At 40.8% G+C, this 14,798-nt stretch overlaps 3 protein-coding genes across 6 annotated transcripts; 2 read left to right on the top strand and 1 right to left on the bottom strand.

The window, feature by feature from the left end:
* Window positions 1-1,850: 1,850 nt before the first annotated feature.
* On the bottom strand, window positions 1,851-5,124 carry ccdc32 (coiled-coil domain containing 32). 2 transcript variants are annotated; one of them, XM_061794598.1, is made up of 4 exons: window positions 4,978-5,124; window positions 4,563-4,817; window positions 3,491-3,644; window positions 1,851-2,353 (listed from the first exon to the last, which is right to left on the bottom strand). In XM_061794598.1, the coding sequence occupies exons 2-4, from the start codon at window positions 4,804-4,806 to the stop codon at window positions 2,167-2,169; spliced, it is 585 nt and encodes a 194-aa protein (XP_061650582.1). In that variant the 5' UTR covers window positions 4,807-4,817; window positions 4,978-5,124; the 3' UTR covers window positions 1,851-2,166. The 2 variants fall into 2 exon arrangements, with proteins under 2 accessions (XP_061650582.1, XP_061650583.1); XM_061794599.1 differs by having other exon boundaries at window positions 4,563-4,858; window positions 4,978-5,096.
* A 43-nt stretch (window positions 5,125-5,167) lies between these two features.
* On the top strand, window positions 5,168-9,757 carry pcmtl (l-isoaspartyl protein carboxyl methyltransferase, like). Of its 3 annotated transcripts, none has more exons than XM_061794596.1 (9): window positions 5,168-5,276; window positions 5,377-5,548; window positions 6,248-6,352; window positions 6,450-6,481; window positions 7,124-7,228; window positions 7,301-7,421; window positions 7,743-7,828; window positions 8,470-8,639; window positions 9,515-9,757. In XM_061794596.1, exons 2-9 carry the CDS (start codon window positions 5,431-5,433, stop codon window positions 9,525-9,527), a joined length of 750 nt encoding a protein of 249 aa, XP_061650580.1. In that variant the 5' UTR covers window positions 5,168-5,276; window positions 5,377-5,430; the 3' UTR covers window positions 9,528-9,757. The 3 variants fall into 3 exon arrangements, with proteins under 3 accessions (XP_061650580.1, XP_061650581.1, XP_061650579.1); XM_061794597.1 differs by having other exon boundaries at window positions 5,211-5,276; window positions 5,408-5,548; XM_061794595.1 differs by having other exon boundaries at window positions 5,243-5,548.
* A 331-nt stretch (window positions 9,758-10,088) lies between these two features.
* rpusd2 (RNA pseudouridine synthase domain containing 2) lies at window positions 10,089-14,169 on the top strand. Its single transcript, XM_061794594.1, has 3 exons — window positions 10,089-11,500; window positions 12,974-13,270; window positions 13,350-14,169. Exons 1-3 carry the CDS (start codon window positions 10,823-10,825, stop codon window positions 14,106-14,108), a joined length of 1,734 nt encoding a protein of 577 aa, XP_061650578.1. The 5' UTR covers window positions 10,089-10,822; the 3' UTR covers window positions 14,109-14,169.
* Window positions 14,170-14,798: the final 629 nt, after the last annotated feature.

Below are 14,798 nucleotides of genomic sequence, written 5' to 3' on the forward strand. Positions count from 1 at the left end.
GGGTGTTCCAAGCAGCTACTTGCAAGCCCCTGCAAAGATGAAGTAAAAGCATAGTTTGTATTTTTTTTCTCACGGAAGCAGCACTCCAAGCTGCCGAATTACACGCGTCACTGTGTGTCACAGTGCTTCTCAAACTTCTCACTCCACTGTACCCCACTGTAAAATGATGCAATTTGAACAGTAACCATGCTCTTAAATATAGGAAAATAAAAACTACTGAAATAATGATTCCATTCAAATGTGCAACTGTATTTTATTGGTTACAACTTAGCTGTACTTAGGCAGTGATTCTTTCACATTCCACTAGAGGGAGGCTTCAAGAAACACTGATGGAGCGGGTCTGTGCATGTGGCGCATGCAGCAGACACGGCAAACAAAAATAAAGCATGGTTGTCATTCCCCACCTGCCTTCTTTGCAGGGATCGCTTGTGAACATGCTAGGAAGAGATGTTTCGCTTGACATTTAAGCACGGTACAGCTTACGCATGAAATGCAACACTCATTAAATGTCACAGCTGCCACAGAAAGCCCTAAAATCATTTTGTCACCGACGCTCTTTTTAACCCTCAGCAACAGGAACGTCAACTAAACAGATGATTTATTGAGAGAATATTGCCCGTTACATTTGGTCATGGGAGTATAATTTAAATATGATTGACAACATAGATGTATAGGGTGTCCATGTGTCGTTATAATTTAAAACATTTATTGCAAAAGCAAATGAATAGACAAATCTGTGGAGTATTTTTACACAGGACAACTGCATTATGACTTCATTTTGTAACATGATTTTTTTTTTACCCATTGAAGCGATTATTGTAATGTAATAACTTCTAGTCTGCAGCTTTGTGACTTTTTCCCCCAACTAATACAGCTAATATCAGAAAATACAGTAGTACCTTGAGATACAAGTGCCTTGACTTATGAGTTTTTGTTTTTTTTTAGATACGAGCAGTAGTTTTTATTGACTTTAAAATTTTGAGATATGAGTTCACTTCAGACTCCCACCGCTAGATGGCGGCAGCAAACGTTGGGCCACATCTTGTCACATTGGTTGGTTATCAGTTAGTGGCGGTATTACACCATTAAGCTGGTTTGCCAACTGACAATTAACCCTACAGAAAAAGGAAAACACACACACACACACGCAAAAGGACAATTCATTAGGTACAGTGATGTTTTGTCCTTGCATTTTTGAACGGATTGGCATTTCTATTCATTTCAATAGAGAAATATCATTTGAGATTTGAGTGTGGTCAAGGGAAAAATTTAAATAGTTTCTTGTCACTACTCTGACTTTTTTATGAAAAAAACCCCACGACTTTATAGACTTTGTTTAATACTAGTAACACCTGACTTTTTACTCAAATTATGACCATATTGTGACTTTAATTTGTAACATAGCTCTTGGCTTTTTTTCCTCAAAATATTACAACACTATTCTTGTACTAATACGAAAAATAATTTATATAATAAAAAAATTCCACTTGAATTTTGTCTTCAAATGCATTTATAATGTGTATGTGTTTTAACAAGTTTAACTGTTTAAAGTGTTAAAAGTGTGTGAGAGGGCTAAAACTATATATATAAAATCATATATGGTTTCAAATTTTTCACCTATTATAGCTCATTCCTATGGGGATGTTTTTTATTTTATTTTTTTTACATTTCAGTATTACAACAAATTGGGTCAGTCAACCATCATTTCAGAATGCATTGTGTTAATTTTTCAATTGATTTTCCAAAACTGCCAAGTGTGAGCCCTTTCAAGGTGTTTCCTACACCTCACTCCATGACAGCCAACACATCACAAAATGTCTTCATTTGTGTATGAAATCAGACTATTGATGAAGCCTTAAATCTTTTATTGAAAACATGGGTCAAACATCATTATGATGTGGGGTAAACGTGAACATGTCGATTCACCTTCAAAAGAATGCATTTTTACATGAATTTAAGCATTTACATTTTTATACTGCATGTGGCCCTTCATTAGCATTTCTATAGGTAGAGCATTCAATGTGACAGATAAAGCATCATTAACTCCTGTGGTTAAAATATATATATATATATATACACATACAAATGGCACAAACAACAAAGATGACTTAACAAACAGGGAAATGCCTGATGCTGTAATTTTTTCTTCTTTTAAGTGTTTCAGTGTCATTTCTCAGGGCTCTGAGCCTCATTCTCAGCATTGTAACGCTCTTCCTCTGCGTCCCCGTGTCCTGCCTGCTGCTCCACTTGGGTGGGCTCCTTGGTCTGAGACGGCCTCAGCAGATATTCCAGCTCCTCCGCGTTGATGGCCACCTTCTCCGGAACCAGCCACCTCTTCAAGTGTTCAACAGCACTGCCAAGAGTGGCACACAAGTCAACCATTATAGTACGTTGTTTATTTTCCATGCACAAATAGTATGTTCCAGGTCAATTTTGACCCTGGCCAAGAATATCGTCATGATTTTCAGACCTTTCCAAAATTTATTAATAGCCTTGCTTCAGAGAAAAGGGAGTATTTTTTTTGTGTGTTTTACACCACTTATTTTTTGAAAAAGAAAAATCTAAAATATCAAACAATGTGATATTCTATTGTACCTAAGACATGGAAAAAAAACATTCCTATGCTCTTTGACTCTCAGTTTTTCCAAACTCCCCCATGATTCTTCAAAGACCATCAGGTGCGTGTTGCTGCAGTAGCCTGTTTAAATATGGTGGGAACACACACAGTTCCCAGGACTAATTTAGGCTCCCTCTTGAACACTGTTACCACTGTGCCATCAAAAAAAAAAAAAAAACACACATTTTATGGCATGACCAGTAGAGTTTCACAGTTTGTAGATTCCCATCATTGCCACTTTTACTTGATTTAACACACACACACACACACACCTTAAATCCATTTTAGTAGACATGGGTAAAATTTGACCTGGAACAGACTCAGTGTACACAAACTTTGTAGCACAACAAAAAAAAAAGGCATTTTTAAATATTTTCAATTTTGTGTATTTTGGGTGAATTTCTGGGTGAAAGAATTGTCAATGTTCGATGTCATAATGTGTCAAATTGGACCCAAACTGTTTCCCTTTTTCTGTGTTCTTGTGGCTGTTTTTGTAACTCTTATTTTAAAAGAAGCAGCAGCCTTAACAAGAGGCGTTGCAAGAAGGTGAGAATAGAAGAAGAATATTGATGCAAGACGCCTTACATTTCATGCAGTAAATTAATTAAATTAATCCAATTAAAAATTGTTCCCAAGTATCTTAATAACCTGCTTGGAACATAGTGTCATCAAGGATAAATAAATATATTTTAACACCATATTTCTTAACATTTGTTTTTTGGGCCCACAATATTAAAAATGCCGCCCTTCTGCACACAAACATTTCAGTGCCTGTGTCAGAGAAAAAGTTCTTGACAAGCTATGCTTTCACTTTTGATATCCTATTCGTGTCCGTGCAACACGTGCCCCTGTGAACGCGTCGTCCCTTAATACCTCTCATCCATGTCGCTGCTTTGGAAGAGCTCGGAGGCCTGAGCGTCGTGCAGGAATCTATCCCAGCACTCCTTCTTGGCTTGAGACAAGGAACGCAGCATGTCCCTGGAGGTGACGTCGCTGGACTGACCCTTGAGCCGCTTCAGTCGATTCTCTGAGGCAAAACATAAAACAAAAGTACAGTTCTGTTGTAATTAACGTTTAAGCACAACAAAACATTTGCATTTCATCTTTTAAAACTGTTTGTTTTCAAACATTTATTTAGGTACAATGTTTAAATGAATTTAATTATGAAGGAGGTTTTTTTAAGTGCATATACTTAAGCGCAGCGTTAATGTTCATAATGATAAAGTGGCTTAAAATAATATCAAATATACTTTTTGGGATTAAAACCTCACTTGTTTTCAATGAACACACAGGTGTACTACACTACTGACCAACACCATCATTAATCATGATGACAGTACTTGGAGAGCTAACTATTTTTTGGAGGTGTAAAATCTTTGAGAGCCTGAAACGACAAGAACAAAGTGCTTGGAACACTTTGAAAAGTGTGTATTTCTGTTTTCTGGGTAAAATCATGAAATGTTTTAGGTGAGTGATTCCCAACCCCTGTACCACGGCACATTAGTGTACTATGAGAGATCATGTGATGTACCGTGGGAAATTATTGAATTCCACTTAATTGGTCTGAAGTGTACTAATTATTATTGTAAGTAATCAAGTTATACTGTTTCGCCCTAATTTGAAGGCATTTTATGACCAGATTTTCTACAGACAATGTCACACTAAAACACTTCCCAAAAGGGCCAATTTTGTGACACACACGCACGCACGCACGCACACAAAAACTCAATTTCGACACAACCTATCATTCAATTTTAAAAATTCTTGGGGCATTGTACTTGGGTTGAAGCGGCCATTCCAACTTGACAGCATTTTGACAGACTGCCATTTTTTGGAAAATCTTGAGGAAAATTACTGGGAAGCAGGTCAAAAAAAAAAAAGGAACGTTTTTTGATTTCCATCCCCAGTTGACATGCATGCTATAGATGTGGGGAAACAGTCAAACCTAAACTGGCAATGTAGGTCTCGGAATCCTCCATGGGTTCCCACTGAGCACTGGACAAACCGGTGGTGTTTGTCCCGTTAGATTGGCCATTGCCCTGCCCTCCCGCCGGCTGAAAAGAGTCCTGAAAGTCGGAACTGTTGTCCCGGGATGTCTCTGCTTGGATCTCCGGCAGGCTGGGACCACAAATTTGGGACCAGAGCTCCCCGCTGCTCCGAACCTCCTGTTTCTCGAAGTCGTCAATCATTCTCTTGCAGTCTGTTATGTGAATATACGTCAGAATCTGCTACATTGAGTAACTTTAAATCAGAAACGGATAAACAGCTAATATGCAAATATGCAAATGTAAGACCAACCTAGTAGAAGTAGGGATTTGGGAATTTCAAAAATATCATTGCAATAAAAACACACGTCTTACCTTAATGTAAATATTGAATAAGTCGCCTACTTCCTCTGCTTATCTATTTTTTATCAACAAAAAAGATCCGCTTTAGGAGCTTACTGTCTCCATGATGGACTAGCTTCAAGGGATAAACGAGTAAAACAACGGCGCACTTCCGTATTTTGTGACGAATGATTGGACGTAAAGACCCATCAGTCAACTATATGTGCGATACGATTGGATTACTCTGGTTTCCAGTTAAAAACTCGGGAGACGATTGGCTAGCTGTCGGTCAACCCGGAAGTCCGCCCGGTGTCCTCCTTGCGACTGCTCCGGTAAACAAACGAAATAAAACGCTACTTTGCTGTTTAGTTTGCGCGTCTTTGGCTTCATACAAGCCTTACTTACTTTTCCATTTATTTATTGATAAAATAGAGCCTGCCAGTATTCGTGTTCATCATGTCAGTGCAGAGAAATCTGGTGTAGGAGATGCGAGCTGCGTTGCGTCTGGCAATAGTGGCGATCCCGATGGGGGTGCTGCTGTCCCGGACCATGGCGTGGATGTCCAGTGGCAAAACGCACCAGGAGCTCATAACCAGGCTCAGGGGTAAATACAATCTCGACAATGGCTGCTTACCAAAGTCGTTAGAAAAATAATTAGCCAAGAAAACTAAATACAAAGTACTGTACTTACTGCCACTGTGTATGTGGCGCATGGACATGTGACGAAACACACTTTTATCGACAACTTCACCGAGCAATGTGCTAACGCTACTCTGTGCATCCAACAAAACTCTGTGCAGCTCTGCTTACCCTCAGGCTTTGACATGACAGCAGGGCTGTTGACCCTGTGAGGGATGCGGGTGTTTATGCATGATGGTGCTTTATCAAACTGTGGTCCGGACGTCAACTCCCGCAGTCTTGAAAGTGCTTCTGGATCTTCTGCCAGCCTAGCTGATCATGTCTTGGGCAGCGAAACCTGGTGTGGGGGTGCTCATTATGTGAACGAGCTCACAGGCAGTTTCAGAAATGGGCAGATAACTAAGGATTTCTTGGTTGTTTAATCTCACAAAGTATGGGCAGTCCAGAGAGCTAACTATTTGTATACAAGATGTAAAAAAAAAAGTCAATTTCCAATACGATGTCCCCTTTTATGCTCAAATTCCGTAAATTGTATTATACCCATCACGTGACTGTATTGACTAAGAGAAGCAGGTTTGGCTGTTCCTCCTGAGGAAACCATTTAAATCTGCTCATAAATAACAAATCACCATAATTTCATTCTAATATTTGTTTGCTTTTTCAGATCATGGCGTGATCCACAGTGACAGAGTGTTCAATGCCATGCTGGCCACAGACAGAGGGATCTACTCCAGGGATTATCCATACGCAGACTCTCCTCAGTCCATAGGTCTCCATTACAGGCTTTTCTTTGCCAACGCACCAACTTGCATCAGTTTGCCACAGAAGTGTGTTTGGTGAAAGTGACTGTGTGTTTCCTGTCACAGGCTTCCGAGCCACCATCAGTGCGCCACACATGGTAAGCGTATGAATGTAGTCTTATATTTGAGTACATAATCATCCGATACAAGTAAAGCAACAAAAAAATGGATGTTTGTACTGTTTCAGAGCAAATTTCCTACTGTATTTTACTTTTGAAAATTATCCATTTTCTGAGCCGCTTCTCCTCACTAGGGTCGCGGGCGTGCTGGAGCCTATCCCAGCTGTCATCGGGCAGGAGGCGGGGTACACCCTGAACTGGTTGCTAGCCAATCGCAGGGCACATACAAACAAACAACCATTCGCACTCACAGTCATGCCTACGGGCAATTTAGAGTCTCCAATTCATGCATGTTTTTGGGATGTGGGAGGAAACCGGAGTGCCCGGAGAAAACCCACGCAGGCATGGGGAGAACATGCAAACTCCACACAGGCGGGGCCGGGCATTGAACCCGGGTCCTCAGAACTGTGAGGCTGACGGTCTAACCAGTCGCCCACCGTGCCACACTTTTGAAAATTACGTTTTTTTAATAATGTTTGCGCTGTTGTTGTTTCTTTTTCTGTACTATGTCCTCTTGACATCATTGAAAATGAGGGCTTGCCCTCAATGATCCTTTGAGATTTATATTAAAGGTTTAGAATGAAATGAAATAATTCCTCAAATGTCCTCTGGTCCTGACAGCACGCCCACGCTTTGGAGCTGCTGAGCGACAAACTCACAGAAGGGGCATCGGCCCTGGACGTCGGTTCAGGAAGTGGTTATCTCACGGCCTGCTTTGCAAGAATGGTAAATCTCACAGTGTGGACGCTTCACTCATTTGATTCCCTCAGCAGCTGCCTTCTTCTCTCCTGTCTGCAGACAGGAGACAGTGGGAGAGTGGTGGGAATTGAACACATCGATGAACTGGTTCAAAGTTCAGTCAGAAACGTCCAAGCGGATGACCCGGATCTTATCGCCTCTGGACGCATCAGACTTGTGGGTGAGTTAAGCAAGGTACACACAAACCAATTTTCAAAGTCTTAAGTAGGGTGCACGGATACTGACTGTTTGTTTCACGTCACAATCACGGAGTCTGTCGCATTGTCACAAATGCATCAGGCACAACATAGGAGAGCAGCTTCTCGGGGTCCAGAGTCGGCAGTTTATTTGCATCTAAAAAAAAAAAAAAAAAAAAAAGGGGGGGGGGGGGGGGAAACTAACTATTCCTTTGAGGACAGTGATGTCCAAATTCTAGGATAGGGAGGACCACTGGTTTAAAACAGATTTGGAAGACGCCATCTATGTCTGTGTGTGTCCACAGTGGGAGACGGAAGGCTCGGGTACCCAGAGGGAGCCCCTTATGATGCCATTCATGTTGGTGCAGCTGCAGCTACCGTTCCTAAGGCTGTATGTATGCATTTTAGCCACATGTAAATGAAATACACTGGAACCTCCAAAGTCAAATGAATTTGGTCTTGTCCACTTTTAGGATTTTACTAACATTTTCTGGAAAAATATACCTATAAAGTTAAGTGATCATTGGAGAAAGTAACAAATGATTAAATCTGCAAGTATTTTGGTTTTCGTTCAGCATTTCGTGGCTTTTTTTGCAACCGCCACCAAAATCAACTCTTCTTATGGATGATGTCACACGAGATGTCTGCATATCACACAAGACCTCATAAGATCTCATTTCATGGTGCTTATAAGCATCAGTTTGCTTTCTGTTTGGCTTTTTTCCACCTCTTATTGCAAAACACCCCCAGAAAGGAGACACACGCACAAATAATAAAGGGCACGATGTTGTTTGTGACCTGTGAGCTGCGATTGGCTGGCACTTCACCATTCTAATAAGTACAAGCACTATAGAAAATGGACAGATGTTGGCAATCGTTTGAGCTTGGAACTAATTGTTTTTATCGTCATTAAAAGTATTGTAACATATTGTGTTTAACTTCAGAGGTTCCACTTTAGAAAAAGAGTAGGAGAAAAAAAATACCCTGTAATAGAGCTGTGCTTCTTAAATTCCCCGCCCTCCTGCTGTAAAGCTCCTGGAGCAGCTGAAGCCAAACGGGCGCTTGGTGCTGCCAGTCGGCCCCGACGGTGGCAGTCAGGTCCTGGAACAGTACGAACGTCAGAGTGACGGCACCTTCCTCAAAAGAGCTTTGATGGGAGTGGTTTACGTCCCCCTGACAGACAAGAGACGACAGTGGCCGGGGTATATTGTAACACTACATTCACCCGTCGTTTGTGCACACAAGCTTAATTATTTTCAGTCGACACCCCTGTTCAAATGCCAGATTTTTGTGACATAGAAAATGAGACCATGATGAATTATTTCAAAACTTTTTCCAGTTAATGTGATTTAGAACTTGTACAACTCAATTGAGAAATTTTTTTTTATTCCTTTTGAGAGTGCAAATAAAAATGAGCAACCTAATGAGGTTGCAGAAGTGTGCACACCCTCTTATAATGGGATGTGGCTGTTCAGAATTAATTAATCACAATCAACCATGTTTAATGGGAGTGACAAACACCTGGCACCATTTAAAATGCCCCTGATTAACACCAAATAAATTTGAGATGTTCGAGTAGGCTTTTACTGATATTTTTGCGATCACATTTTACAACACAAGCAATGATTTGATTTAAAATATATACATACAGTATATATCAATCCATTTCCCGCACCGTTTATCCTCACTATGGTCGCGGGTGTGCTCGAGCCTATCTCAGCTGACACTGGCCGAGAGGCGGGGTACACCCTGGACTGGTCGCCAGCTAATCGCAGGGCATATAAACAAACAACCATTCACACTCACATTCACACCTATGGGCAATTTAGAGTCTTCAATTAACCTACCATAATTGTTTTGGGGATGTGGGAGGAACCCCACGCAGGCACGGGGAGAACATGCAAACTCCTTACAGGGGAGGCAGGATTTGAATCTGGGTTCTCATATATAGGTCTCATTTTTTCCCTACAGTATCACAAAAACATGGCAACAGGAGTGTGTAGAATTTTTATCGCCACTATATGTGTCTAATATTACTGAGTGAAACGACATAATTTTGCTTTATTTGTCTTCTCAGAGGTGAGCTCTGACTGCGGTGTGGTTGCCCCTTCCCCCCTGCAGGAGGTGGGGTTGTGCGCCATGTCTTCAACCCCTTAAGTTCCTTTCCTGCTATGTTCACTTTTTCCTCCGTAACCTTAAGACATTCACAAGGAGCATCTGGCTCTGTTTTCCTCACTTCATTGTCTCCCTGGACTATAATAAGAGTAGGTAACTGAAAGTGTGCATATTTAGCATTAAAAATGGAAAGAATTTATTTTAACCATTGTGAACTTCCAACTTTTCCCTTCAGGAGTGCTTTTGTATGAATGCTCATTGGAAAATCTCATCAATGTTTGGTTTGAATCTTGTAACCTTCTTTGAGAACTTGGGATTTTAAATCCAGTCAAAAGTAAGGGCACATATACACAAGCCAAGTTGATTAATACAAATAAATAGCAACTTCAAGTTTATATATATATTTGTAAAACATGCTGCAATTGTGCCACAACATGCGTAGTTGGGTTTTCAAAGGCGTTTGAAAATATTGATATTATATCAATATGATATTATATTATGTAAAACGTTTTGTGTTATAAGCTACAAATGGACAAACTAAATATGATACTGCTCATGAAAAGAAGGTGAGCGGTGAAACTTTTTTTTAATTCAAGAAATTTGAAGATGTACTGATGAATTTGTAAGATCGGCTTGGATGTACTGCAAAACTATTAATAATAGAGCAATCATATATTGTCATTTATGGTATTTATACATTGATATTTTGCTAAATTACATAGTCGTGATTCTCGGCACCAGTGTGAAGTGTGCACCAGTACCAGTGGTAGTACACGAAAGAACCACTGAATTAAAAATACAAATCAAATGTGCACTTCAAACAGCCAATACAATCAAACATTTTTTTTTTTTTTGCATGTGCAATACATTTTAATTGAATCATATTGAAGTTGTTTTTTGTACTTAAGTACAGTGTTAATGGTCAAACTGTGCATAATGCCACAGTGATTTACAATAAATTATATAGTAAATACGTTGTAGGAATAAAACCTCGGCGTTGTTTTTTATGAACATTTAGGCCTACTACGTTACTCTATAGTGTTTCAATGTTGGTCATTATGGTGGTGCTTGGAGAGCTATGTATTTGTTGAGGTCGTACTTGGTGTATAAAGTTTGAGAACCACTTCTATACAGTATTACACATACGTACTATATAGTTCTAATTTGGGAAATGAATGGAACGCTGCAATAACTATAAACTACACGTTTACTGGGAGTACATAATGACGTCATATAAGTGCGTCTGCTGTTTGAAAAGGACCTCTCAGCGATGCACGCGGGTTTGACGGTCGTAGGTTTAGGCAACTTAACTCCACATTTGTCATTTTTACTTCGCGTTGAAGCAACAAGACATTTAGTGAACAAAACTTTATACGTTCTGTACAGTTCTGTGCTATGTAATTTCCGTAAAGGCGCTCTTTCATGTCGTAATAGCCATTCAGGTGACAAATTGTTACCCGGTGACTGGCCACGGAAGAAACGGCAACTTAACGTCATAATTCGTAGTGTGTACTCCATGGAAAAGGTGGAAGAAGGCAGCCCGGCGTCTGCGGGGGGAATCGCGGTGGAAGACTCCAAAGTAGCCGGCAAACGTAAAAGCGACGAGGCGAGCGGCGGGGGGAAAAGGCGGAGAGGAGCCCGAGGAAAGAAGCTCCGTCCCGGGGAGAGATACGTGCCTCCTCCGCAGAAGCGGAACCCGGGTGTCAGTTTCAGCCGGGAGCACTTCGAGGAGACCTCGTACTACTTCGAGGACGGCCTGCGCAAAGTGCACCCGTATTACTTTGACTTCAAGACCTACTGCAAAGGTCGCTGGGTAGGGAAGAGCCTTTTGGAAGTGTTCGAGAGTGAGTTCCGAGCAGAGTCCATAGAGTATTACCAGAGCGCTGTCAAAGTGGGTCGCATCCGCTTGAATGAGACCCCCGTGGAGGACCTGTCTGTAGTACTAAAGGTCAGTGCCGTGATGAGCCCAAAACAGCACGCAATGATCTACTACTTCATATGTATATATTTTATACTGCGTTTACATATTTAGTATATTTCAAAGTCAATATTGATTTATCCAAACACATTTGATTTAAAAGTGCATTGAACCCTTTATAAGAAAAGTAAAATATTTGCACCTTCAAAACCAATCGATAGTACGTTTTCAGTTATTCTATGAAAATGCTATGACATACTTTTTCCTCACTTTATTTCTGACGAATTTGCATCCAGTAGTGCTGCAATTAGTAATCGAGTATTCTACTGACCAGTCTATCGGAATAATCAAGTTTAAGGACAAAATATATGTTTGCTTGGTTAAAGAGCAATTATGACTGCACAAGGTAAAATTGGACATTTCAGTTAGTAATGAAAGACCAATCGCTTAACTCTTTTAGATAATCAACAGTATTTTTCTTCAATTCACATTGTGCATATAGCAGGAACTGAATTTTCTTGTCTACAAACATTTCTCGTGAGGCAATTTCAAACACACATAAATAAGCATTTCTTTTGAGTATAAAAAAAAAAAACACAAGACAATTCAAAAAAAGGAACACAAGTTTGTCATCTTGCTATAAAGGCACAATTCTGTCCAACTGTGGAATGTCAGTAGGAACACTAGGAGGCACTAGGTAAAAATCAAGTCTTTTTACATATTGTCAAGTCGAGTCCAAGTCATGTGACTTGAGTCCACACCTCTGGCAATTAGAATCATGCTTTTCAGTCTTTTCCTACCCACTCCTCGCCCTCCCTTTGTTATGATGTCAATGATACGTGTAAGAAGCATTGTAAGTGGTGTAGTTTATTCGCTATCAAGGAGGCCCTGATTAGCGACCTACAATGCGTTGACACACAATGAGAGCTTTCGTGTTTCCCCGCAATAGCCTCCGTGTGCAAATGAGTGCAGTGACGGGAGCCATGACCATCTCATTGGCTATTGTCCCACCATGCCAAGTTTGAAAATAATACTTCAAATTAAATCAGAGGTATTAGATAATTTTTCAAAATACAATTTGAATATTCTACTGTCAGGTCATAGAGACAATTTTAACATAAAGTCTTGTTGTCTTTTTTAAACTGCAAACTCCAGCTTTAAGTCAGAATTACAGTAAATATTTTTTTTTTAAAAAACATCTTTAGAAAGTCAATTGAAACTGAGCGTGTCCTTGTGCCACACAAAGCAGCTGCGCAAACTAGTTCATTGTTCTCCGTTTGTCAGCTCAAAATCTTGCATGTCAAGAAATTGTGGATGCCCTGTACAGGTTTCTGTGCAACTTTAGATGTTTGTTTTACCCCCAGATTTAGTGGAATTAGAAATTGTTTGACCTGAGTCGTGCTTGACTTCTATCATTCCACTGTAATATTGAAAAGTTGAAAGTAGGGAGTAATTCTTTCACATTCAAGTTTAGCTGAGGCTTCCATTGTGTCCCTGACGCAGAACAATGACCACATGAAGAATACCGTTCACCGTCATGAGCCCCCTGTAGTTGGCAAGCCTCTGGAGGTCCTGGTGGATGACGGTGAAGTCCTTGTGGTTGACAAGCCCGCCTCCATACCGGTCCACCCATGCGGCCGTTTCCGACACAACACAGTGATTTTCATCCTCGGCAAAGAGCGCGGCGTTTCGGAGCTGCACACGGTCCACAGATTGGACCGACTCACCTCTGGAGTGCTGCTCTTTGCCAGGACTCTGGAGGTCTCGAAGAAACTGGATCAGCTAGTGAGAGACAGGAAGGTAGGTTCTTTGTTTCTTGCTTGTTCCACGCCCCTCATGCATGAGAGAGCATTTAAGATCTTTACATTTTTTCTAACAGCTTGAAAAGGAGTACGTGTGCCGAGTGGAAGGTGAGTTTCCGGATGGTGAGTTGGTCTGCGAGGAGCCCATCCTGGTCGTGTCCTTTAAAATCGGGCTCTGCCGCGTCGACCCGAAGGGGAAGGAGTGTCGGACGGTGTTCCAAAGACTTAGCTTTAATGGCAAGAACAGCGTGGTGCGCTGTTTGCCCCTTACTGGCCGCACCCATCAGATCAGGGTGCACCTCCAGTACCTGGGCTTCCCCATCCTCAACGATCCAATCTACGGCGCCTCCGCCTGGGGTCCTCACAAGGGTAAGGGGGGTTTAGTGGGAAAGAGTGACGAGGAGCTCCTCAAAGCTCTGGTGGAGGAACATCAGGGCCAGCAGAACCTCCACCTGCTGGATGTATCTGACAACGGGAGCATGTTGTCTCAAGAGGGACGGAAGGATAATAAACTGGAAGATGGATCTTGTAAAGCTGAGAAGATTGGTGAAGTTATACTACAGGCCACCGCAAAGGAGGCGGAATGTTCTTCAGACGTTAAGAGTGACAGAACCTTACCCAAAGAATCTCAAGACCCTCTTCCGGATAAATCACATAAAGCCCAAATGCAGACGCCAGCAGACCCCCTGTGTAGTGAGTGCAAACTTGTAAGAGCTGACCCTACTGAAAAAGAACTCATCATGTACCTACACGCCTTGCGTTACAAAGGACCAGACTTTGAATATTCTACACAGTTACCTGACTGGGCTAAAGATGATTGGTTGGAAATAGACTGACACAAGATCAACGCTGAAGGTGTCTTTAAAATTGCTTTCCACAATAAACAGATTTATCAGCGATGTATATATATATATATATATATTTTGGGGGGGGGGGGGGGGGTTGTCTAGGGAGAAAATATGGAAACATACATTGTTTTTACAAGAATTATAGTTTTATGTGATGCCATCCTTTCAGATAGTCTTGCTGTCCTTTAACAACCATATTTGTTCCTATTTTCTTTTGAATGGAATTATTTTCTTTGCAAAAGTAAATGCATACAAGTCATAACACATAATGCAATTAAACTGTTTTACAGCAGTATTTTAAAAGAACACCTTCTAAACAACGATTTTTTTAGACAGCTGCGTTAATACTACCAGGTGCCTTTGAGACAGTCCCATTTCACATAAAAAAAAAAAAATAAAATAATAATAATAATAAAAAGTTGAGATTTTTCATTTAACTTTATACCCATTGTATATTGTAAGTAAATGTTACGTTCTTAGAAATGCGTACTGGTAAAGCACCTACATTTTATCTTAATAAATTAGCAGCAAGCAGACAATGTACATGCAAACAAAAAAGTATGTTAGCTTGCTGGCAGGGTGGACAATGGCAGGGTTGACACTTTCATGTAGTGTTAGCATTTAATGAGCACAATGGTGGACCTACACTTAGCAAGAGACTTATCATTGCAAATGTTT

Source organism: Phyllopteryx taeniolatus, chromosome 13, assembly GCF_024500385.1.
Source record: "Phyllopteryx taeniolatus isolate TA_2022b chromosome 13, UOR_Ptae_1.2, whole genome shotgun sequence".
Taxonomy (NCBI): domain Eukaryota; kingdom Metazoa; phylum Chordata; class Actinopteri; order Syngnathiformes; family Syngnathidae; genus Phyllopteryx; species Phyllopteryx taeniolatus.